General features: G+C 49.7%; 1 protein-coding gene across 1 annotated transcript in view; it reads right to left on the reverse strand.

The window, feature by feature from the left end:
- CASQ2 (calsequestrin 2) overlaps window positions 1–19956 on the reverse strand; it is a 32461-nt gene extending 12505 nt beyond the window's left edge. Inside the window, exons 1-6 of the mRNA XM_050910025.1 lie at window positions 19723–19956; window positions 5763–5847; window positions 4517–4617; window positions 2191–2302; window positions 666–739; window positions 70–200 (exon numbers count right to left, since the gene is read on the reverse strand). Coding sequence (XP_050765982.1) covers window positions 70–200; window positions 666–739; window positions 2191–2302; window positions 4517–4617; window positions 5763–5847; window positions 19723–19956 — 737 coding nt within the window. The remainder of the gene's footprint in view (window positions 1–69; window positions 201–665; window positions 740–2190; window positions 2303–4516; window positions 4618–5762; window positions 5848–19722) is intronic.
- Between the last annotated feature and the right edge of the window lie 6028 nt (window positions 19957–25984).

Consider the following 25984-nt stretch of genomic DNA (forward strand, 5'->3'; position numbering starts at 1 on the left):
GGGCAAGCCTGCGATGACAGACACCTTTACCCGCTTCCCATGGCCAAGAGCGTCCTGTATGCTATGTACCTTTTGTGCTCCTTCACAAATTCAACCAGCTCCTCTTCTGTGTAAGGCTTATCGGGGATGTGAACAGGCTCATCCATGAACGGTTCATAGAAGTCCACCTCGTTCATCTTCAGACCTAGCTTCTTGGCAACCTGTTGCAGTGCAGATGGTCAGAGGTGAGGTGCCTGACATGCCTCTTTGCCTACCCAGAGTCTCTCTCAGTGGCAGAGCTGAGGTCAAGGTGCTTGCTCTCTCTCAGAGCATGCACTCTTAGGGGTGGCCAACAAAATATGAATGGATCTTTCCTTGGTTAAAAAAACACTGATGCTCTCTACACTACTGGTCTCAAGCATTGGGGCAGAGCAAGGCCAGAGTCAAGGTCCCGCAAACCTAATGGGGCTGGTTTCCAAACCCAGATCAGGACCTGCCTCCACGCTGCAGAAATGGCCTTTCATCTTGTGACAAGGCCAAATCCAAATGCAGACACCAATACCACAAATTACAGGAACACAGAAAACGAGAAGCTGGAGCGAGATATTAAATCTGGGAACATTCTGAGCTTCTGGAAAACACGTGGTGGAGTCTGTGAGCTCCCACAGAGGTCCGTGGATGCTTACCCCTTTGTCGAAGGTGGCAAAGAACTTGATGTACGGCTGGAAGTGTTCAGCGGCTTCTTCAAATGCCTTGTAATCTGGAAGGAGAAAAGGGGAATGAAGAAAAGATTTCACAGGCAGCTGGCCACGCTCTGATCAGCACAGAAGGCACCAGGGAAGAACAAATATAAATTATTGCAAAATACATCAGATGATGGCACTATGTTTCTTCCACCCTTCCAGGGTTTACAAACAAGGACCATTTCATGTGGAGTGAACAGGACACATGTTGTGCAGCCCCGCAGTGCTCAGGAAAACTACAGGTCCCGGCATGCCACGCTTAACTGGGGCTGAAATCAGCAGCCCTGTGAAGCAGGTCCAGGAGTTAAAACACCAGCCTGTTGATAAGGGTGTTTGCAGCTGCCCTCTTGCACAAGCAGTAGTAGTTCAGCCTGGGAAATACACGGAGCTGCTCCAGCATTAATGATTGTTGCCATTCCCCAGACAGTCACCAAGCGTGATTAGGCACGCTCCTCCCGCTGCAGGAGGAGGGAGCAGGAACGAGGTACGTTTTTACTGTTACTGGTATCAGGTCCTCAGCTGGGGTCAGGAAGGATGCTCTCAGCCTGGCGGGAGCTCTTTACAACGGGTATTTCCCACCTTTCTTCAAAATACTTGTTACTGAACAGCATTAAGGGCACAGCCCTGTCCAAGCTGCCCTGCAGCCCATTTTGAGCAGGCGAGAAAGCTGAAGGGAGAGGTGGATGGGCTGTTGTGGTGCAGCAGACCTGGTGATACATAGCTTGTTCAGGTAAGAATATCTGTCTTTTTGCTAAAGGCAAGCCTTGCAAGCGTGGGGTGCACACTGCCAGCACTGCCCCAAGAGCAGGGGGAGCACTTGGGGCTGGCAGAGGAGACTGGGGCTTGCTGGGGAGAGTCTCAGGTGAGGGTTTGTCAAGACTTGTGAAAGCTGATGGTTTTGCCTGGAATGGTCCCCAAGTTGCACATCCCTCAGGGCATGGGACCAGCCTCTTCTCAATCTTGGGGTTCAGTGAGGAGAAACAGGCCAGTGCCTCTGCTGGGCTGCCCTGAGGTGTCCTGCTTACTGCTGCTGTATGTTTGCCAAGTTATTTAATGTGTGTCCCCCTCTTTCCCTTTGCCTCCCTCCCTCTTTCTTTGACATTTTGGGCTCACTGCTCATAAGAGGGGGAGCTTTGCTCCTTTTAGGTGCTAACCCAGCGTAACTGTAACCTCAGCTGATTTTGGGTGAGGTAGACTTACTTCACTTCAGGAGCCCCTGGATTATTGCCCCCTTCTCTTGCCAGCAGACACCTTGCAGAAGGGTCACCGCTGTGGGTGTAGGAATGGGCTCATGCATAGCAACAGCAGAAACTTGCCTGCAACCCCACCTCATCCTCCAGCAACTTTGGCACTGTCACAGCCTGCCATATACCCCTAACACCCTTAAAGTTCATGCAGAGGAACCAATGCCCGGCCCTCAGAGCCCCCAGCCAGGCTCCAAGCCCCGCGAGGAACATATTCATCTTACGTTCAGAGTCTTCTCCTTTGAAGTAGCCGATGAGTTTGATTTCCTCGTCGATTTGGTCAAAGGCCTGAAGTTCCAGCTTGTTGTTTATGATCTCCACAGGGTCTTCTAGCAGCTGCCATGACAAATGCATTTGATAACGCAACGATTTGCAGCACCAAACTATGCCTGGCAGAGTGTGTCACTAGCAGCCTAAGTGGGGAGAACGAGGTCACCCAATTTCTCTGCTACTGGAAACCCTACTTAGTGCTCTCTGCCTTAATGTGAGGAACTGAGATGCAGGTCACCTTCAGACAGAGCCGTTAGTAGGTTCACTGCATAGGTTGAAGCATCAAAAGGGAAGTTGAGAGAGGTCTGGGTAACCCAAATGGATGCTGAGGGACCTGCTGTGATGAGAGGTAAGAAGTAAGAGGTAAGAAGTAGCAATTGCAGCTGGCTTTAGTGAGGCTGAGAAGAAGGGAGAGCAGTTGAAAGGGGCTGGTATGGGGACTGTGAGCTTCTGTGAATGATGAATATATTTGTTTTCAAGTGTCATTTGCTGGAAGAGGTCATTGCAAAGAACTTGCTTTTGGAAAACATTAAAACCGGCACACTAGAGAGTGGCCAAACAGTGTTTTGGAGCAGTGGAAAGTCTGGATGTGAATTTTCCTGGCTGATCCTCCTATGCAGAATGGGTTAAACCCATGCGTTGGCCCCAGACACATCACAGTGTTGATGAGGAAGTTGGAAGACCTATCACTTCAGCCTGTCGTTGATCCAAACTTTGTTTCTGTTTTCTTAACTAGCTACTGCTGGTGAAAAGATTCAGTCTGATTATTTTGCTCAGCAATACTGGTGTAAATCAGGTGTGGTTTCACTAGAAAAAAAAGAATGCAGGCAGGCCACTGTACAGCCTGCAGAGGAGTAGAGAACCTCTGGGTGTGTTTTCCTTTGAGATCAGGCTGCCAAAGCAAGAGTGTGTTTGTTTTTATTTCCCTGCTTTGCTGGGTATTTTCCCTCTTGAGTGGAAAACACAAAAACAGGAATCCTTGCTCTCTTCCTTTGTTCACAGACCATGATTTTCAGCGGCACACCACAAAGCACAGCAAGGAAAACCTCACAAAGCGCCTTACGCCGCACCGCTTGCAAGTGATGCTCCGGCGCAAGGCTGTGCCTCTGCTGTGTCCACAGCAGCGTGTGCAGCTCCCCACTGCCATAGTGGCCTGAGCCATGGGAACCAGGAATCCCACCGCTGCTGGGGTCACAGCAAAGCCCTGCCCTGTCTGTGGCCCTCCTGGGTGGGGCAGATACCTGTTTCTGTCCCTGAAGCCACTTGTATGTGTTTTGGCCACAATACGTGATGCACGCAGCCACAGACATTGCTGTAGGAGAGCTAAGGTCTAGGGAGCTGTTTCTCTTCTCTGGCCATGCCTCTCCCCACCAGCACTCCTGCACCACAGGTGACTGTTTAGGCAACCTGCCACCCTGGGCAACAAACCCTGCCAGCTCCACTGCTCGCCTTACCTCCCTTATCTGCATTATTGCACGGCTGCTCATAAAGGGAGCCTCATTTCAAAGGAAAGGCAAGCCGCTGCAAAATGTTTTCACTACAAAGCAAAGACCATGTTTTTGGGCTGTTGCCTCTCCTAGTAATAAAAAGTAAAGCAAGAGAAGTGCAATACTTTGATGAGGGAGTCAGCATCTCTTCTGCATTTAGGCACAAAGGTGAGTACATAGTTGTGCCTGTGCACAAAATGGCCTGAGAGCACTAAGTCCAAGGGCCTTGATCTTCTCTAACTCATGGCAGTGCAATTCGGTAGGTTCACTAAAGAGGCGGTAGTATACTACGTTGTTTGTGCGGTTGTGTCTAGAAATGGGCAAACAGTTTGCAGCATATACCTTTTTCAATGAATTGAGCCCTTTTTAGTTGCTCTATGAGAATGCTACTTCTTGGATTTTTTTAAAATAACTCCTCTTTTTTAAAAAAAGAAGGAGTGAAAGATTTTGCAAATGGCAAACTGTTTGCATGCTAGCTTGCTAACTGAGGTGGGTGACTAGCAGTTAGTTATGTGGGATTGTTGCTTGCTTCCAATCAAATACTCCATAAACAGGAAAGACAGCAGAACGTCTTCAAGATATAAGTGGTTGGTGGCATATAAAAGGTACCAGCTTTCCTGGGAACTCATGGTCAGACAAATATTTGGGAAGCTGGCAAATGTCATCTCTACCACTGTGAAGCAAACAGGGATGGAATTTCAAATAAAGATAAACCTGTGTTTTTTAGCAAAGTGAGTATTTGTAAGGTCTTCTCTGAGCGGCTTTATCTAGCTCTGAGCTTATCTGTGCTTACATCCAAGAGGAATTCCACCAAGACATCCGTGGCCAGTTCCCCATCAAATTCAATCAACCGCTCCTCCTTAAAGACATAGAGGCTTCCCTCTTCAACCAAGCCTGAAAGAAGGAGACAGGAAACGTAATGTGGTCAACATGTCACTAAAAGCATTTTTACTACAGAGTATCTCGCTTGTTTACTCTAGCAATGCTCCTGGGAAATCACAATTGCTTATTTGCTGTGTTGGTCCAGTTAGAAACAACCTGAGCAATCTCCTGACTGATGTTTCAGAGCACGAGGGACAGACCTCAGCCAGAACTTGTGCCAGCCTCTTCCCAGATGTTGAACTTTTCGTTCAGGTCACAGTTTGGCCTCAGCTGAAAGTATTCTGTACCAGGAACTTGTTTTAGCTTGGCTATCTACCTTGCAGTAAATAATACTGGGCTCTACCTGACATCTCAAATTTTAACAACCTGTCACTAGATGGAAAATGGATTTTGATGCGTGTTGTGCTCTCTGCCCGGAGAGGGCTGAACTGTGTGAACATAAACAGTGACCTGAAAGCCAAAGTGAGCTTCAAATTCTCTGAGGCTTAGCTAGCCATAGTATTTCCATATTGCTTTGTGGGCTAAAATATGAAGGGATTGCCAGCCCCTGGAAGGCAGCTGTTTCCAGGGGTGGGCAATGCAGCACCCTTTCACCTTTACAGCAGGTTTCCTCTTCCGCTCTGGGGAGCAAGTCAGAAGGGTTGGCACCTGGCTGCCAAACTATTGCAAGGCTGTGGCTCCCCCATTAGTGGCTGGGGGTCAATCTGCCATGGGGCTGGTGACATTCAGGGGCCTTTGTGATTTCCCTGTAGGTTTTGGTTCTGCACTGCTGTGTCACACCTGTCTCTGTGTAGGAAGAGCATAGAGTTACTCCATGGCACCTATTTACCGTTTCTGTTCAGCAAGCTGTGAGCTTCCACCCTGTTATCGCTATGGCAAGAATTGGCTCTCTTTTTCACTTGGTTCGATTTTGTTTTGGCACTCTTAGCCAGGAAGCTTTTTGCTGGAAAGGTCTCGGCTCATCCCTCTCATCCTCGCCCCCCCCCCCCACTTGATCCTGCCCATGCTGGGGTGGGCAGGTGGTCAGTGTGCAATTGCCACCATCACCCTCCCCATCCTGGTGACAAGGATTTGGCTGTCCTCTATGGGGCTGGCTGTTGGGCATCACTCCCGCACTCTCTCCAAGCTATTCCAGAGATATCAGACATGGGACTCACCTAATTTTTTGGCAAGTTTGGCGTCCTTCTTGGAGTCCACCATCCCGAAGCCAATGCTTCTGGGCTCCAGGACCTGAGCCGCCAGCTGTGGGAGGAACCAGAGAGCCCAACATTAGCGGCTTTAACACCACAGGGTAGCTAAAGGGCATCATGCCCTGCTAGCATGGCATGACAGACACAAGTGACCCATATTCTGCTTTCAGACAGCACCGATGGGTGGGATGCATCACATGCTGCCTCCTCGCTGAGATAACGCTGCCCGGAGGTCACAAGGGTTGGGTTTCTTCCCACCCTGTCGCAGCACCGAGTTTGCTGGCGATACCACGTGCTGTTAACTGCTGTTTGACACTCGGGCATTGGGAGAGGACTCCCAGCCGAATCGGGGACACCAAAGCAGTGGGCATGGCTGGGAGAAAGACCTGTGCCACCGACATAAAGCAAAAGCTGTCTCCTCCGTTGTGCCTCGGTGGCCTCCTGTGGGGGAGCATGACATGTGGGCACCATGGACATTTTAGCTCTGGAAGTGCTTAGTGCCAGGCAGCAGTGGCTGCAAACTGGAGGAGACGCAGGGCACTGCAGCATCACGTTTTCTTCATACATGTGATGGGGTGGCCAAAGCAGGCTCCCAGCAAAATAAAGCAGAGGGACTCCTGGCTTTGCAAAAGCGGTCCCTTCTCCTATGAAATGCTTTAAGTCATGTCTCCTGTCCAGGCTTCAGTCACCCCCCAGTTCCTGGTCCCCTCTTTTTCCTAAAGAAACGAGTCTAATCCCAGCCACGCTCGTGTTTGCCTCCTCACAGCTTCGCAAAACCACTGCCCTCTGTTCCCACCATTTTTGACAAAGAGTCTTCTTGAAGATATCGAGTTCCTGCCTGTTTGGTGAAAATAGATATGTAAGGAAAGGAGAGATGCTCTGTAAGTGCCCCGTGGTGGGAGTGGCCCCGGCTGAGACCCTGTGAATTCCAGATGGGCTTCGTAGAGATGCAGTGACCCTGGGAAATGACCCCCCTTACCAGATGACTGACTTAGCCCCACCACAAGCACGCCAGAGACTCTACAAGGCAGTAATGAAGCTCTGAGACCACCAAGCAGCTGTAAGAGCCCTCTCCTCCTCCCTCTCCCCCCCTATTCCACAAATGCCTCTGATGCTGATGGCCTTCTTGTTGTCCTCCCTCCCAAACCTGCCCAATGGGGGGGCACAATGGGGACGAGGGGTCAGGGGCCTCTGGGACGGGAATGTCCCTATTCGGGCACAGCTGCCTGTGCTCGGCACCGGGAGGCTGGAGGGGGGCAGAAGAAAAGCTGTGGCCAGAGAGATGGCGGGCTGATTTATGAGGACCACCCTCCCCCAGGAGCCATTTTGGCACCCTCCCCCAGCCTCAAAGCCAGTTTGAATGTCACCCAGCGGTGCTGCCCCCGCGGCCGCCCAGCCCCTTGGCTCCCCTGCTATAAATAGCCTCCGCCTGCACCCAGCCGCTGTGAGAGCGAGCAGCAATTAAAGGCATCGGGGAGCGAAAGCCGTGGGGCAGCCCCCTTGCCTTCACACCAGGGCGTCACGGGGCCGGCCAGCTCCCCATGCTGGCAGCGCCCAGCCCTTCCCGAAATCCTGGAGGACGACGGCGGGCACCCTGGCGATCAGGGCTCAGGGACCTTGCTTGGGTGAAGGGGAGCAATGGAGAACGTGGTTGTCTTCTCCCTTCCACCAAATACTTGTCCCTAGGCCTGTCCCAAAGCCCTCCAGAAGGACAAATTCTCCACCAACCACCGCAGCATCACTGCAACCTTGATCCACCTGTGACTACCTGGCCTGTTGTCTTTAGGGGAAAATGCCACCATGTGAGACAAAAGGGGCACTCATGTTATGGAGGAAACAGGCGGTCTCAGTGCTCTTTCCTTGCTCTCTGCTGGTGCTTTGAAATACAGTTGAGGCTGCACGTTCAGGGCTTGCGCTTGCAATGGATACTGCCTGAACAGGGCAGAGCACTGGTCCATGTTTGCACATCCATTGATAAGGCATCTGAGCACTTGTCTGACCAGTCCGGCATCCCATCTCCTGGCTCAGGCCATGGCCATCCCCGTTAGAGCACCTTAGAGCAGCTGGTACGCAATAATGCAGGGAGATGGACACCTCTTGTGAGCTCCGTAGACATCTGCAAGCAGGCGGTGGTGAGAGAAGCTGTTTTCTGTTCCCCATTATGGGGATCTGCCTTTATTGGACAAAGGGATAGAGCCTGTAGGATCATCAGCTTTCAGGGACATTGTCAGCATGTCCCCGCTTGTTGGCAGCTGTGTAGACCAGCAAGAGGTTCCTCAGAGTCAACGCTTGAGTCTCTGGCTGCACTGTGACCAGAGGTAAAACACAGAAAGCCCAAGGGAAGAAGACTGTTCAGTCATGTCCAGTCCAGTCCATACTTGACCTAGCTACTTACTTACAGCTATGTTAGCCATGTGCCAGACAAAGTCAAGGCAGTTTAAGCCCAATAGTTCTTGACTCCTGCACACAGGGGATGGTTAGGGTTTCTTGGGGGTGTTTGAAGAAGCTCAGAAATGTGCAGAAAAACTGCAACACCTGCTACAGACAAGTGGTTGGGCATGAGCGGGGATGTTTGCAAGAGAGGAAGCATTGATCAGGAGTAAGGTACGTCAGCATGCAGCATACACAAGGTAGCTCTTCAGAGGGGTGTGGGTGCAGCCGTGTAGCTGTGAGCATGGGAGCTTGCTGGGAAAGAGTAAATGTGTCAGGAAAACGTGGGTGATGGGATGAAAGCCTCTTTGTGCGAGACTGTGGGACTGTGCACTTCATTAGGACTCAGGAGGCAAAAAAGGTCACAGTAATGCTGGAGGTATGCCTGTTGGTGTGGCAGGGCTTGTGTGATTGTGCCTAGCAAGACTGTCTGTAGGAGGTGTATGTACTGTGGGTATGAGTGTTTGGAGATCTTCCTCTGAAGAGGCTCATCCTGAGAGAAGATGTGCAAAGTGTGTGTATATAGGAGAGTGCCTGTGTACAGCGCGAGCATGCACCTGCGGGGACAGAGCTGAGAGCTAAGCGGGCAGCCTGCCTCCTTTGCTGGGACTTCCATGCTAATGAGATAAAGAGGTGAGCGGTTCAGCCTGTGCCCATCCACAGAGCACTAGGGTCTTGCACCGGAGAAATCTGTATGCAACATGAGACTCTCGGGAGCTCTTTCCACTGTGGCAGCGCCTGGAGGCAGGAGACCTTTGCAGGGTGTCAGTAGCTATGGTGGCTTTTTCAAGTGCAAGTTATGCAGGGGCCAGACATCGCTCCTGCCCTTGCTTTCCCTGCTTTCAGCTGCAGCAGACGAGTTTGACCAGTGCTTAGGTGAGAACATATTCCCACACCTATATTTGAACCCCATAAGGCAGCAAAATATAGAGTATGCCAGAGGCACAGCAGCTTGGCTAGTTGCCCACTGCTCATTACAGTATCAAGCATTTATATATCCCCTTACAGTATTTTCTGATTCCATAATGCTAGTGGGATTTGAATGCAGATAATGTTTCTAATCTTGACAATCCTCTTGGCTCAGGACCTTGGGAGAGAGGCGGCTGTAATGTAAGAACACAGCTCCTCCTCTTCCCCCTCCTCCTCCTCCCTTTAAATTCATATCGCTTGAAGTCTTGGCCAGCCAGAGCCCTTGCCTTTGTGTCAGCCTCTATAGCGAGTAATTTAGCTTCAACAGCTGCATGGGGAGATGAAGGGGAGAAACTGCCCTGGAAGAACAAGCTCATATCCCATGCACATTTTGCAGCCTTCCTCTCATGTGCATGAAGCCTTTGCAATGCACACTTTCTAGCCACAGGATCACAAGCTGTGTCCTGTGCAGCCTTGGGAAAAGGAGATATGAGCTTGGGAGCACTCTCCCTTTCTCCCACTTCCCTCAGGTAATAGTCATACTTGAATTTGGATAAGTAAGTGTGAGGGAGTGCATGGCCCTGTGGAATGTGTGAGAGGTGCCAGCCCAAAGTGAAGCTTGTGTACCACCAAGTAAGCTAGCACCACCTCATCTTGGATGGTGTCAACAGTTACAGGCAATCTGAATAACGGGATGGAAAGAAACAACTCCCTGCCAGAACATCTCAGCTTCACACCTACTATACCTATCTGAACCTAGGTGTGATGCTGGGAAGCTTTCGGGAGATTTACAAGTCCCACAGGGTCATTCTGAAATCCTAGGTTATAGAGCAGCAGAAGTGTCACCGCCTGCCTAACCACACTCCTATTTCAGCTGCAGACAACACTGATTGTGCCAAACCTTGCATTTGGTGTCAGTTTTGCTGCTAAATGGTAGGCAAAATCCAGCAGAGAGGGTTACAAATCGGGGTGGGAAGGGTGTGTGTCTCAGCACGGTCAGTTTTCCTTGTGGAGTGACATTATGGCTTTCTGGCCTGGATTTTCTTCCCACTTCTCTAGCACCTGCCTGGAGCTCCCACAGACAGTAACGCTCATCTTCCCCAGCCACTCGGGCTGGGAGGCAGGGCGCTGGGGACATTTGGGTCTCTGTGAGAGCCATCATGAGTAAACTTCTGTTAAGCATGGGGAGCTTTCTGTTTCCCTAGCTGGCAGCGGTGGAAGAACAAAACTCAAGCAGTGCAAGGAGGAGAGCAACAAGAGATGATGAGGGAACGTCCCTCAAGCAATCTACACTTCTCCACTGTTTCTCTCCTACTCTCTTTAAAGCTGCAGTTTATGTTGATGGTCAGAACCTGGTTGACGTAATGATGATGGTTTTATATCCCAAAATGTTAGGTTTTTATTTTCAGAAACAGCAGGAAGAGATGGCAAAAGTCTAGGGTATTTCCCCCAAAACTTTGAGTCCTTATTGAGGGCTCATGCCTTCATGCTATGGTTGGCTTCTCTGTTGTTTGAACTGGTGGGCAGTTTGCTGGAGAGCAGAGAGGGTTAGCTCTCCTTCCTAATGCTGTGCTGTCTCCTCTAGCATCCCCTTGCATACCCCACTAGTAATGTTTCAGGTTCTTGCATAATTCAGGCTGGTGAATTAGGGGTCCTGAAATGTTGTGGTGATCAAAGAGAAGGGGCAGAAGCCTGCTGAGCAGCTGCCATTAGAGAAGCTACCCTGCTGTCAGCAGGGACTGGGGGAGAGCACGTTGGTCCCACCTTCCTGCCCTTTTCCACCACCTGAGCTGCCCGGAGAGGCTGTTTACTGCTGAACCTGCCCTCCCAGGGGGTTGCTGCTCCTCGAACTAAAAGGCAAGTCCCCAAATATGGAACACCCAAAGGTCACTCCTGCGGAGGTGGCTTTCACAGGTAACGCTCCAAGAACGCCACCCTGGGGCTTTAGTTGCCGCGCAGCCGCTCAGCCCGGTCAGACATGCGATGTGCTCTTTGGCTGCCTCCCTAAAGGTTTCGCATAGTTAGGGCTGTATTTTTATCTGCACCGGGCATCCCTAATTTTAGCGAGCTGTAAGCCAAAGCGCAGCCTCCCCAGCCATGAGCTAACCGGGGCCGATGCCTGTGCCACCAAGCACCCACGGGTGCAGGGGCCACCTGCCGCTGCTCCCAGCCAGTCCTCGCTGGCGCTGCATCACACATGCTGCGCCGACTCAGCTGGGCGGCTTGCACGTCGAGGACGGCCTGGGGCGTGCGTGCGTGCGTGTGTGCGTGCATGCGTGTGTGGGTGTGCTGACCCAGGTTGTGGGGTCTGGGACGGTGCCTGGGGGCCACCCTGTTAAGCTCCCCTTTGACAAAATAGAGACCAGAGGCGCAATTTGGGGCTGTCCTCGACAAAAGTGAGGCCATCACTGCCTTGTTGTCTTTCTGGCCTCAGAGAGACTGCTTTGAAACTGAAGGCTGGATGCTGCCGTGAAGCCCATGCAAGGCACAAGCTGGCTCCTTTCAGTAGGTGCCGGAGGAGGCAAGCATGCTTGATATTCAGCCCGTTCACCTCCGCAGACCATTGCCCATGTCATTCCTACGCCTCCAGCTGCCACAAACAAGCCAGATTTCTCGAGTTTCTGACTGAGTGGGTGTGAGCCAGTGCCTCTGAAACCCTGGAGAGTCCAGGATGCTGCAGGCAAGAGCTGGGAGCTCCCACCCTGCATCTGTGGGAAGGATCAGCGAGGGGGTGCCCTGGGAGAATGGAGGGGTCCTTGAGAAGAGAAAGGCCTTTTACCCAAGGAGCAAGCAGAGAGAAATAAGAACTGAGGAAAGCTTTAAAAATACGCAGTCCCCTTTGCGCAGGGTTCGAGGTGTCAGAGGTCTGCTAGCTGACGGCAGTCCGTCCCCTGCCAGGGCCGGACAGGGTTCCCAGAAAAAGGACGTATCATGTACAGCAGCTGGCCTTCGCCAAAGCTCTGCCAGAGAGTGTGCAGGAATGAGCACCATCAGCACTGCTTAGGAGGGAACGCTAGCCGTCCCGGGGCACCAGGGAGGAGCGAACGCCTGCTCCCCCCGCCCCAGGAATTGAGTTCTTCACTGTCGCCGCTCGTTCTATTTCCTCAGGCAAGGTTTTGTCTCATGTATGTAGGTAAATCCCAATGTGCAAAGGAAAATAAAAAAGGAGAACTTGGACCTTGCTAAGTCACTTCTTTCCTAGGCCATGGATTCCTCGCCTGGGTGCCTGTTATTTAGGGACAGAGGCTGCAAAAGGACATCTTTGGTCATCAAACCCAGGCCATGTCATTCAATCTCTGTCACAACCTGGTCAATGTCCATTTAAAACTCGTTGGGCTGTTCTCCCCTTGAGGTCTTCCTCCTCTGGTGATTAGGGACTTCCTAGTTTCCAGACTTGTTTTATTCATAGCCCATTTGTCCTTAGGCTTTGTGCTTAAATAGCTCTTCTCCCTCTTGGGTATTTAAAGAGAATTATTGTATCCCCTTTCCATTCTCCCCACAAATGAAGCTCAGGCATGAAGGAAGGGCAGTCACAGGCTCTGATTAGTTTGGTTTTAGATGAAGGGCACTAGCAGACCAAGCTCTGGAGTAAGGTCAGAGTGGGCGAGCACAGCATGGCCCACCATACCCGGTCTGCCTCGCAGAGCAACAGCTGCCCCAGCTCGCGGGCAGGCTCCTGAGAAATGTCAGGACATGAAATGGTAACCATAAACACCACACATGTCCCCTGAGTAGGCGAGTGTGAGCTCAAGCCAGTTCTTTTGAGGCCCCCCACTCAGGATGGGGCAAAGGCACTTCATTGTACAAGAGTGACACCCTGCCTCCCGGGAACCAGCCCAGCAGGAAGGCACTGGGAACCCTCGCTGGCACTTTTTGGGGAAGCTGACTAGTGTGGCAGGATGGCCAAGACCTAAGAGGGTGGGCTTTTCAACGTTTTTCCTCAACTGCATTTCTGAAGGGAGGAGTGACACAGAAGGAGTCTCCATGCGGCTTAAGGTCTTGCATAGCACCTACAGAGGTTGGCCACAACAGCTGGACAGTGAGAAGAGCTCCTCACTTCAGGGCCAAGAAAGCCTGCAAAGCCTAAGCAGACTTGGCCTTGCACTGTGTCAGCAAGTGAACCCAAGCTCACAGGGGTCTGCCATGTCTCCAGGTGACATTTGCATAAAAGTTCGGTCTCTGGATGAAACCAGCTTGATTTTCTTTGGATCCTGGGATTACCGCTGGTCTCTGCTCTGAGAAGTGCTGTCAGTACACCTCTCTCTGATCATACTTTAGCAGCTGAGAAAGGTGCCTTTCAAAGAGCAGTATGGCATTGAAAGCAGGGTTTTATGCTAGATGCTGCTCATGCAGTCAGTCCAAACTCACTGCTGGGAACTGACGGAGGGACTTCAAAGGAAGAAACTGGGCAATAACAGGTAAAGCAGCCTTGGAAATTGTTTCTGCCACTGTTATACAGAAAGACCAAATCACATACTTGTCCCTGGATGTCAATGTGCCCATCTGCAAAATGGGGAGCGCTCTGTCACTTGTTTTTGTGATTGGCATGTCAGTGAGTGAAATCCTCCTAGATGCTACTGCTAAAAATCAGTGCTCTGCTGGCTGTTGATGAATTGAGACCTACTTACATGGTCTCAAATGGCAAAGTAATCAGTGCACACTTCTTCCTTTTCTTTCCCTTCCTTCTTTTTTTTTGCATTAACATGTGTAGTGAAAGCCACTGCTTTAGTAGCTATGGAAACCAAAACATCTCTTTTATTACAGGTATGTACAAGGTACTTGCACTGTAGGCTTCTCCATGTACCTATCCAGCCAGGTGTACCTTGTTTCTCACTCTGAGGATTTGTTCTGTAGGGACCCAGAGACCTGACAGTTTCTGTGACACTCAGTGAACATGTCTTGTATAACACATCTACCCAGCCCAGGAAATTGTGTTGAGGCACTGTCTCATGAACACACCCATTTTCAAAGAAAAAGACTGAAATCTGAGTCTGTGAAACAAACAGAGAAGGGTGCTTAAAGAAAGGGCTTATATTTATATTTATTTATACTCTACCTAGAGATGGGGATAAACTAGAATATCATCTCCTGGTTCCTATGAATTTCTGGGATAAACTACACAGACCTAAACTCGTAAACCTTTTTTCTGTGTTGCATCAGAATCAGAGAAGGACTTTTTGCTATATATTACATGGCTCTGAACTCTCATGGGAACATCTGCTCTCAAGAGGTTTCAAGACCATGTGAGTGGAACTACTCGAAAACCAGCCAATCTTGCACCAGTTTTTCCATGCTGAGCTGGAAGCTGCAGTAGTTTCAACACGTGAAAATAAATCCTTGCTCTCAAGTGAACTGGGAAGTAGACCTTACATTCAGTTTAATCCTCGCCTTTTACTGGATTCAAAATCTATCTTTCCCTCTCACATGACAGGTAGCTACTGGCTGTGGCTGGGCACTGGGAGGACCTCATGCAATGTAATCTCATGGATTTATATTCCCAGGTTCACAGGAGAAATTTTCCTTTGTGTTACAGAATTGGCCAAATATGTTAAGGAGTTTCACTTTGTTCTGCCATTTATTGCTAGAGGCTGGGCTGATCCTAGACCTCATCTGGAAAGGGGAGTACCCTGTCCCTCTTCTCTCACCTCTAATCAGACTGGTTTGTGCCAGGGCAGTTCTCCATGAATTTTCAGCCCAGGGGCACTGTTGTATTGAAGGGCCTAAAATACCTGGGCTTGACGAACCTCTTTTTTTTAAGGATATTACACATGCACACAGATGACAAGGGAAGAATGACAGGGGAGCCAGGACTGAGAGAGTTTCAGCAGGGGAGAGGGTAACAGAGACTATGGTCTGCACTGCAGGCAGCCTACTATGATAGTGAGACAATATCTCAGTCGCTGGAGAGAGCTTCTCAAGTGCAAAAGGAAAGCCCCTAACCCCACTGCTCATTATTCTTGTTACATGATTCCTAGAGACAGGGGCTGGCCCACTGGAAGGCAAAACTATCCCAATATTTAGGAGATTCAGAGATGAGAGGGAGAGGGGAGAAGGTCTGAGAAGTGGTGGTGTGAGACAGGGCGAAATATGGTAGGGGAGCTACAGAGGAGCAGAAAAGCAGAACAGATATTTCTCAGCTTCACTGCTTTGGTCTTTTCCTCTTTTGCCCCTTCTTCATTAAAGCTGAGACCTTTTAGGACAGGTAGCTTTTTTTCACTTGTCTGTTAAATACGTATTGTTTCAGTAAGAAGCTGTTTCACTTGCTTCTTCACTGTGCTCAGCTCACAAGGCATGCAGGGCTCTTGTAAACATCACCACAGAGTAGCAATAGCTACTGTTAGCTCTGGGACTGCCTGGTTCAACCTCTGCATTGCCCTGTACGGAGGCTTTTCCCTACTCAAGCTGCAGGTGCTTTTCAGCAGTAAGTGGTGCAGAGTGGAGTCACAGGAGAAAGGCAAGCAAAGGAGAAGAGCCCTTTAACCTGAGCTGTCAAGCAGCCTGTGCTCATGCTGTCTCTGCCCCGGGTTTCTGTCTTATTACAATCCTTACCTGATCCTTTTCCACCCTAGCCAGAAAGCAGTAGGCAGCTTGCATCTCCAATCATTGCTTTGACTATTTTCCTGACAGACTAACCCAACAGCCCCCAGCTTCCCCACCCCAACCTGAGGGGCTGGCACTGCCTTCCTTGGAGCTGTTGTCATGCACGAAGGATGGTCCAGGGAAGCTGCTGTTGCTCCCAGAGGGGCTCGGTTGTCCCCAGACCCTGTCCTCACCAGGTAGCACCCAGTGGTGTAGGTGGCAGGAGCTGTCAGGGCTGCTTCATGATGGTCTTCACCTTCATTCCCTTTCTAAACTGGAAAGGGACCCTGGGCTGTGTGGCAATCTGGTCACAGTTCCCAGTACACCTGGGTGCGGGGAGCTGAAGACCCCATGTGCTGTCCCACTGTAATACCAGCTTAATGATGGCATCCCTTTTCTGGTGATAGCTGGTGTGCTTTGACAGTGTCAGTCAGTCCTGCACGCTGGGCTTTTGTTCTGGGAAGGAAATTTTTCCTATCGTATCACTTTCTCCTCAGTCTGCTGTTTGTAGTTATGGTTTGGTAAAGTCCTTAAATACGTGCTTAACTTTACTCATGTGCTGTCAGGTTTTCAGCTTGATTTCGTAAGGATATGAGACCCATGTGATTCCCTTCTCTCTCCCCCCAGGTCTGTCAGCTGCCTCCCCTAATAATTTTTCTAGCTACTGGCCCTTTTCAGCCAGATTTTCCAGAGGCAGGGATCTCAGCATAATAAAATTATTGCAAGTTTCATGAAGAGCAAGGACTTGGAAGGGAAGAGACAGAAGTGCTCTGAAAGAAGGAAATGCCACCACGTGAGCTCAACCCCTGTTAGACACCAGAGGACTCAGGTAAGAGAGAGACTCACGGGCTCTTCACTTGTGGGAGAAGCTGCAGTCAGAGCTCGTTACTGACCATGAACTACATATTCGAAGGAAACCTTGCACGTGGTCAAGGGACAATATATTTCTAGGTTGAAGGAGTGTTTGTCTACACCCATCTTGCCCTTCTTGGGCACTTTGTAGCTGTGGATTTTTTCCACGTGCTGAAGCCTAAACTGGTGGCTGGATCTGTAGTCAAGAAGGAACTGGTCAGCACTGCTGGGACTTCGCTTGCTTCAGTGACATGCCATGCCATCTACTACCTGGGCACATCTGGGAGTTTCTCCTAGCAAGTTTGCAGGAACCCGAGCATTGGATCTCTCTTGTTCTTTTCTTGGTGTCTAAGGTATTTCTTCAGGTCTTTGGTCTTTGGAATTATAATTTTCTTATAAAGTACATGTGGGAGAAACAGAAAGGGTAGACCATTCGGGTTTTTTCTGGACTTAACATCCATTAAGCCCATTCCCTACCATGTGCACACACACTCATGTTCATCAGGCAATAGCACATAACAACCCTTAACCACCCAGCTCAGATCTTTGCTTAGCTCTGCACCTGCCTGTGTTTTGGATGAAGGCTCCCTATTATTCCTAGTGATGGAGACCAGTGCCATTTTATGGATGGGAGGCTAAGGACATGATGTTTCCAAGGCTGTGGAAGCAACACCTTTTGTTGTAAGTCAGTAGGTAAATTCTCAGTACAGTAAGATGGAAAAACATGAGATGCCCCAGAAAGGCATCTTACCACAGGCAGCACCCTACACCAGGAACCCCCCAAGCTGGCTGGCAGCAAACACCAAGGGCTGGAGTGTTTGCCTCTTAGGTACCTTATTTCAGGTGTAAAGGACCTTCAGCACTCAGAGCCCTGAATCCTCTACTGAAATTAGATACATAAAGCCTTCCTGAGTGAACTTTTCCCAGGTCTGGCTGGAAGGAGAGGCCCTGTCACTGCTCCTGTGCCTACCCAGCAGCTCACTACTCCGAGTGCTTGCTCAAATTACAGGAGAGCTGGGTTCAGCTGCTGACTGCCTCCAGGGAGACCGATCCCAGGCAGTTCATCTCCCAGGTGAGTGGCTCCACACCTCAGCCACGGAGAGACTGCAGACATTTCTTTCCCTCTCCCTGTCCTGGTGAACATGTGGTAAAGTCCCACAGCTGGATGAGCTCTGGCAGGGGAGATTGAGAGTGACCCCCATGGCACAGCATATTATGGTTTGAGGTGAGGGAGGTGAATGCTGTCACAAAAGGGAGCAGATTACAACCTGGCTTGCCCACTCCTTTCACGAGTGCTCCCATGGTTGAGTTAGTACAGAAATTGGGAGCACTAGCACCTTGCTGGGCTGTGTCCTGTGCAGGATAGGACACATGCTATCTGTCTTCTCTGTTGCCTTCTGAGACCCTCTCCCCATCATGACAGAGGCACCCGTTGTCCCCTCGGGTGACAGAGGCAAAGGAGTGCTCAGTCTGCAGATTGCTCTTGTGCTTGGGCTGTCAGATTGCTGCTGGTGCAGTTCCCAGTCTGGGGGGGGACTGTGAAACTTCGAGACATGCACTGAATCAGCATTGCAAGTGCCTGGGAAATTATGAGGTCAAAGCCACGAGTGCTGTTTGCTGTGTGGCATGGTTAGCCAGTAGCTGAGCATTAGCAGACTACAGCACTACAATTATGTAAAGTCTGCTGCGGATCTAATCCTCAATCTCTTGCCCAAGGTCACATAAGAAGTCCATGGCAGAGAGGCAATTGGAAACCAAATCACCAGAGTCCTAAGCTAATGTACTCACTGCTGAATCAAACCCTGCAAAATAAAAGCTTTAAGCCAGATGGTATTGTAGCCATTGCACCCTTGATACAGCTGATTGTTAACATGGGTATAGGTGCCATGGGGACTAAAACTGATAGTACACAACTGATACTTGCTTCTGTCAGATTTCTATAAATATGTATTTAGCAACTGCTTGCCATCTATTGAGCATGAAATAGCTATCCTATTAAATAACAATGTAATTATACTACCAACCATAAACATTTCAACTGGAGTTCCAGCGTTATTTTTTCTTTCCTTTGTCAAATGTTATTTTATTGCTTACCTGGAGCAAGTAACTCTTTCCTGACAGGTGAGTAAAATCTGGTTAGTTTTTGAATCTTTCTTGTTGTCAGGCTTGCTGAGAAGGTCAGTAGACTTTGAACTTGACATTAGACTTTTTAAGGTCCTAGCCCTCAGCAAGTGTATTTTCTAATTCACATTTGCTATACTCCTAGGTGTGCAATGCATGTTCTCTCTGGCTCTGATAAATAAATCTTATGGGTTTCTTCTGCAATTCTCACTTTCTTTCCAAATGCATCTTTTAGTTAAGAGGGAGTATTTCTAAGCCCCTGGTATGAAACAAGCACCTAACAATCCAGGCTTGCAGCTGTATGATTCCCTAGATTACAGCTACACTACAAGAAAGAATGCTATGAACCTACTTCGCAATTTTTACCATGATTTATTTTACTGAGGATTAATTAATCATTCTTTCACCAAAGAATTAACAACACTTTTTTTCCAGCACAGAAGTGAATAGTTGCATTAACAAGTGGCTACAGACTGATTCCAAGCAGGCAACCAAGCGTCAGAAAAACAAAAAGGGATTTAATGCTGCACCAACAGGGAGCTTTTGAGATGGGGACCTAGGACACCCGTTTGCAGCACAATTTGGTAAGGCTTCTTGGCTGATTACTCCTAGTGGGATAGAAAATGGGACTGAATCCAGAATACAAGGGGGATACTGGCTTGCACAGAATGAGAAAGGATCTAAAAATTTCAAGCTACGGACTCAGGTCTGTGCTGAGATTTGGGAAAGCTCAGCTGAGCTGAGTTGATGTTGCTGAGGTTTGCAAGGTTACTCGCTATTGCCTGGGTTTCTGACGCACAATACAGAAAGGCTATTTCCCAGCAAACAACTCGGAAGAGCACAACAGAGGCTTTTTCCTGGGCTTCGCAGAACTCAGGGGCTAACTCAAATCAAGGCAAACAAACCCAAACTTTTGGGTGCTCTCCCCCCCTCACCCCGCACAAGACCCTTTGACTGTCCTGTCCCATGGCTCCTCTCCACAGCTCCAAACATCGCTGTGGTATTGACCCCAGCTGGGACGTGCAGCGGCACTTACCTCCAGGACCATCTCTGTCATCTGGAACTGCTTCTGGGAGACCTTGTCAGAGCTCACAGGCTCGTGGAAGAGCAGGCAGAGCATGTCGTACTTCTTCAAGGCCTGCTTGTAGTTCTTCTCATTCAGGTCGATCACTCGGTCTTTCCCATCGTAAGTGGGGAAATTCAGTCCCTCTTCTGCCTTGCAGCAGAAAAGCAGGTAAAAACCTGCCAGGATCCAGCAAGTCGCCTTCATAAGGGAGCCCTTGGAGTGCAGCAGAGGGCAGGTAAATGTCCCTCTCCTGCTTAATTTGGGAAGAGGGGGAGACCAAAGGCTCCAGGTGAAGTTCGAACCGAGTTTCTCTTTCTGCTGCTTTCCTAGTGATCAGACCGAACGCTGCAAGGCTGGTGGGGAGCAGCAAACTTTGCTGTCCTGGGCTCACAACAAAGAGACAGACAGGAGAAGCTGTCAGGCCAAGCCCTGGATACCTTACATAGCTGTGTCCAGCTCCCGTGTCATTAGGAACTCCATTTTTAGGAAGCAGTTGTTTCAGGCTAAAAATAAACCCTGCAATGAATAAAAAGGACAGATATGACACCATTGAGGGACTTGCTGGCACTCTGCATCATCTGAGAGAGAGGGAGCAAGCGAGAGGGAGGGAATGGAAGATGTCGATGCTGGGAATACGCAGGCAGGGTTTGCGAAGGGACAGACCTCACTTGTACAGAGAACCAAGGCACAGCCTGTCCTACTAGGGCTTAACAAAAATAGAAAGTATTTACCGCATTTTTTAATAAGGGTATCTCTCTTTGTAACCCCTCGGGCATCACAGTGATTAGGCTTTGGATAACAAATCTCAGGTTAAACAGTTTCAGAGACTCATCTGCACTGCTAGAGGAAAAGTCCTGTTTCCTCAGCAGCAAAGGAGGTGAGCGCTCGTGGGACACCCTCCTCCTCCTCCTGCCTGGGGCATCAGCTGGAGCTGCCGGCTGACATTCACGCTCTTTTCTGAAGCTCCTTCTGTGCTTGTGGGGTACCAGGAGAATTGCTGGCCCTTGGACCTGTAATCCCAAAGCAGAGGGCAGCTTACGTTGCAACCTCCCCTGCCCACAGCAGTTACCGAGCCCCATACATTGCTGGCAAGTGGTTAAAACCTTATCACACTAAGTGGGATGAAGGGCAGGAGGCACGTGCCCAGGCCGGTGTCTTGGGGCAGGAGGCAGGGCTCTCCTCAAGGTGATGGACAGATGCCACCGTCCCTGCTGGCCTCCCAGCCGACAAGACCTGCCTGCTGGCCCTGAGGGGTTTTTCACACATCCCTGTTGCATTTCTCAGCAAGCGGTCCCACATATTCCTTCCTCTTCATTTCCCGGGAACGGTGACCGGTTCCCCCTTCCCCAGGAGCTCAGCACCGGCTGCCGCTTTGCTGCGTTGCCTGCACCGCGCTGCTGGGGCGAACGGTTGGGCGGCACAGCCTTCCACCTCTTCCCCTCCTCTGACCGGGCTGTCACCGCTGCCCCGTGACTGGCAGCAACAGGCAGGCGGAGGCAGGCCAGCTGGCCCCAAGCCAGCACCGGGGCTGACGCGGATCCGCCGGAGAAGGCACACTGAGAGCCTGGCAGAGAAGAGCTTGACGGGGGGCAAAGCTCTCCCCGCCAAAGCGATGTGCGGACACGTGTTGCTCCATCACAGCCTTGCTCCATCCACACTGGGGAAGAGACGACGTCCCTTCTTGGTGCGTGCAACTCTCTCCCCAACCAGCTGTTCCCATGTATGGCTGGGATATTTCAATGTTTGGGGCACAAAACGAGCATTACTTAGCAATTATACCCATCTCCTGGGTGACTTAGGAGCACACGTCCCCCTCAGCTTTCACTTCCAACCTGAACAGCCCACGACATACTGACTAAAACTCTATGGGCCACCGTTTCCAAGTCCGTCTTATTTCCAAATCCTCCTCTCAATTTCTGGCCATGCCTTTTCAGAAGAATGTTTGCCTGCAACTTGATGTCCTAATGACGAAGCCTGAGGAATCTGTGTAGAAGCCAGAGCAAAACAGCCTCAGAAATTCACTCCCTACCGAGCCACCCTTAAGGGGCGGTCATTTCTAGAGGGAGATGTGACAAATCTGGATACGTCTGATTGCTTTTAGTGGGAGACGCAAGACTTGTGTCACAGTGGGCGGCAATGGCTTGCTAGGCTTTTGCTGAATGTTTAGGCTGTAAAATGCACAACCGAGCTTGTGGGATGACCAGGCACACACCAGGCTGGTTGGTTGCCTTTGAAGGACCCCATGGATTTGGGGTGCAGGAGCAGGCTTCTGCTGGCATCAGAGTGTGTTTTAAAGCAGGCACACATCAGACAGGGCTGTAAAAATGAAACGTTCACAGCTACTTCAAAATTGATTTTCCAGGCTCCTGCCCTCCTTTTATTCTTGTAGATCTTCAGCAATTGCTCCACTTTCATAATGCTCAAGCTATTTTTGAGGCACTTTTTCTCCAGTCTGAATAACTTTTTAATCTGCCTAAAAATAGATATAATCCAATTTTCATTTTCTCCTCTTTTTGCTATCAAAAAAGGAACAAAAAGGCTTTTATTCACAAAAAGTGTTGCCTCGTTAGCCCCAGACCCATCTATTTGTCTGTGGCATGAGTAGCAAAGATCTGTGACTGTTAGGCTTCACCTCTGTTCCAAAGGGAATTCATCCAGCAGATTGACACTGGATGTCACAGTCACTGGGGAGTCCATCCCTTTGTCTCTCCACTCAAATCCACAGTGGGACTGTTAGTGCTAAATCCAGTGGACATTTTCTGTGGTCTTCTAGCTCTAGCTGCATCTATTTGAAATCCAAGATACCTTGTTCACTAAGTCAGAAGTGGCTTAAATTGCTGTATGCTTCCCAGGAGGCAGAATTTTTGTGTTTGACTTAGAAAGGGATGAACCCGCGGAGACAGTCAGGATGAATTCCTCAAAATCTGAACAACTGCCTCAATCACCTGAATTTCTTAATTCTAACGATCTTTAGTCAAAGCAGATGTTGTCCTTGTAACCCGGCTGATACAGACCTGAAATCCTGGATTCACATGTTTTGGGATGTCCAGAACAGCAGTTAAATGCTTGAGTCTGAACAGAGCTGTTTTTTACCCCAGGGGGCTGTAGGATGCCAGTAGCAGAGCTGAGACTGAAGCAGACTCTCCCACACCCTGACAAAGGCCCTAAGTAATGTATCTTTTTCTTCATCATCTCTCTGGATCCCGAGAGCAGCACACTGAAATATGCCCATCTCGGCCCCAGGAGCAAATCTCCTTGGGAGCTCAAAGCTGACCATCCATGCTCAGATAATGTTTTAGATTGGGAATTTTGGGGCAGGTTCACTGTCAAGAAAAGGACAGTGTGTAGACTTCATGGATTTGGGGAACCTGAGTTTTGTTGAAGGCCCATTTCTACAGGACACTGACATAAGGTTTCTCTGTGTGTCAGATCCTCCCCCGTAGGGTAGGAGCAATTGCAGTTCCCCATAGGAGGGGAAGATGAGGGGGACAAATAGCTTGTCTGTGAAATCTTGGATTTTGCATTCACAGGTTCACTACAAATACTTTGTGCTATCTTTCTGCATAGTCCAAGGTCTTCCTGATCCTATTTAGCTGCCCATGGTTGCAACACATCTGTTTCTGTGGCCAGTGCCACACAAGGGAATGATACAGTCCGCATTGTGTCCTAGGACATTTGCCCTTCAGCTCATTCCCTGGCAAAGCTGGCATCTGTTTTAGTCTCTGGTAGAAGCTGACTGCAAGGCTCAACCTCCCCACTCTGACTCTTTAACCGTCTTTTAGTCCTGCCTCTAGAAATCAGTATGATGCTCTTCCACGGTGAACCATCCCGCCATCCACCTGAAAGTTCTCTGAGAAATGAGCTGATAGGGCTCAATGCCCATCCACCTGGGCAGGTGCCCACGTTGTTCGAACAACCTTCAGAACTGGCCCCAAAACGTCAGGCGAAGGAAGAGAGAATTAAAGGAAAAGCTTGCTGTGGCTTTATCCACTATTCTAGGCTCTTTGGGGTATATTCATTGAGCAAAATCCTGGCTCCAGGGAATTAGGTTGCAAAACCACCCTTGACATGCATTGAAGTAGGATTTTACTTTGTTTCTTTGAATTTTGTGAGGATAAGTAGCCAGCGACAGTAATACAACAGAAGTGCTCAAAACAGTACAATCGCAGCCCTTCACTTCGGGCTTGCAGAAATGCTGGGTGGGGACATAGGATAAATAAGAAACTCCTTCTTGTTGATCTTTTTTCCTACTTGTATTATAAATTAGGGATATACACTTGCTGCTTCTCCCTCCTGGCCGCTGCAGCTGCACTCCACACTGCCGTTCTCACCTTCATTGTCCTTTCTACCTCACGCGGTAAAAGAGGTCCCCAGCCACCGCTGATCCAAATGCTTCAGTGAGCCTTTTTTCCAGGGCTTCAGGATTTAAGGTTCTGCTTTAGCTAATCTCTTTTTAAGCTTCTAAGACCTTGTATGTTTTGCAAGATAGGAGTATTCAGAAAATATGCCTTTTGCCACCAACTAGCCAAGCAAGGTCACAGCTCATAATAACTTTGAGCGTACTGCTGTCATTAGGCTGGGAGCCTCAGAGATGCACTGAGCCTTTCTAAGGAGACTGAGAGGATCATCTCGAGGAAAGCTCTGCAGTATGAGAAAACCTAGTTCTCTCTCCCTTCCCTTCAGCCCTGAAATGTGACAAGTCCTTCATGGTGCTTTACATTGCCTGTACTCTGATGCAGTCATGTCAGTGATGGCAAGTACAAGGCAGAGAAGTTGTATCATTTGCACTCCCTCCCTTTTTTCTCATTTTAAACTGCCAGACATCTTCGCAGCACCTGACGATGCTTTGTATATTTTGCCTGAGGTGTCCCGAGACCTGCCAGGTGATAAGAAGATGCTACAAAGCCTCCTGTTTTCTGACACGCAGACACTGTTTTTGATGAGGAAAATAAAACACTGCACAGACAAAAGCACTTGTATGAAATTATATAGAAGTTGTAAAGGGAAGGCCAACGAGATGATTCAGGCATCCTGACTCACTCTGAGCCATGTAGGGCCTCTGACATGTCAAAGAAGTCTTGTCTTTTTTAGACATCGTGTACCCCTGAGCAAAGTTGCTCTGTGCTACCTTATGGGGATCGTTGCACCTCTCTGTCTTTGGGAGCTGGTCTGGCACCTGTGTCTTATACAGGTCAGAAAGTACTTTAGAAGGTCAAAACCGGGACTGTCCCAGAAGGACTGGGATAGTTACCTCCTAATGGGTTTGTAAACTCTACACAACAAGGAAGGATTTAGCTCAGACATCACTTGGGGCCAAATGGAAATGCGCCCATTGGCATGGATGGAAATGGGTCGGAAGGAGAGCAATAAAGTGAAAACGAAAAGCGTAAGGAGAAATGCTGGAAGCAGACAGGGCTGCTTCTTCTTGCAGAGGTCTGACAAGCGACATCTGAAGGCAACCTGCTGCGGTGGCTGGGGGACCCATCAGGGGGACTGGAAAAGGCTGCAGATAGCCTGCAGCAGGACACAGAGGCAGCGACCTCCCTACCCCTCCCGGCTGGGCTGGGAGCTCTGCCAGCCTGGGAGCAGGGTACGACTTATCCACATGCAACCCACCCTGGAAAGGGTGGAGGGGCTCCCTGGGGGGGGCTTCCTGCAGGTAGCACTGGGATGGGAGGACTTTATGCATTGTTTCTGTTGCTTATACAGGAGCCAGCAAACAGATGCTACCTCTAATACACCCAGATAGTTTCAAAGAAAGAAGAGCTTAAAAATGGCATTATATGAATCGTAGCTGGGGCGACAGCTTTGTGCCTGGCCGTACCTGCATTGTGTTAGACATGTTAGAAGAAGCCTGAATCCTACTAATGGGTGGGCAGAGAGATGGTAAGAAAACCCCTGAGCTGAAAGTGTTCCAAGAAAGACCATTTCATAACTTGCAGGCCCCAATCATATTTGGTAAGCATGCAGGGCTACACATAGGTGTCCCATTGCTCCCTGTGCCTTTTTCTGCAAAAACTCCTCTCTCCTAGGATGGAGTAACTGGCACCCTGCCTAGAGAAGCCAGACCCAGATTTATTCACTGAGCCCACGCCCGCAGTTTGCAGGACATTGCCTCTGCAAGGCCAGGCACAGGGGAGCTCTGTTTGTGGCTCTGTTTGGGTCCGATAGGCAATGCCTTTCCAGATCCACAGGAAGGCAGCCTTGTTTGAGCAAACAACTAGCATTTGGA

Source organism: Gymnogyps californianus, chromosome 1, assembly GCF_018139145.2.
Source record: "Gymnogyps californianus isolate 813 chromosome 1, ASM1813914v2, whole genome shotgun sequence".
NCBI lineage: Eukaryota > Metazoa > Chordata > Aves > Accipitriformes > Cathartidae > Gymnogyps > Gymnogyps californianus.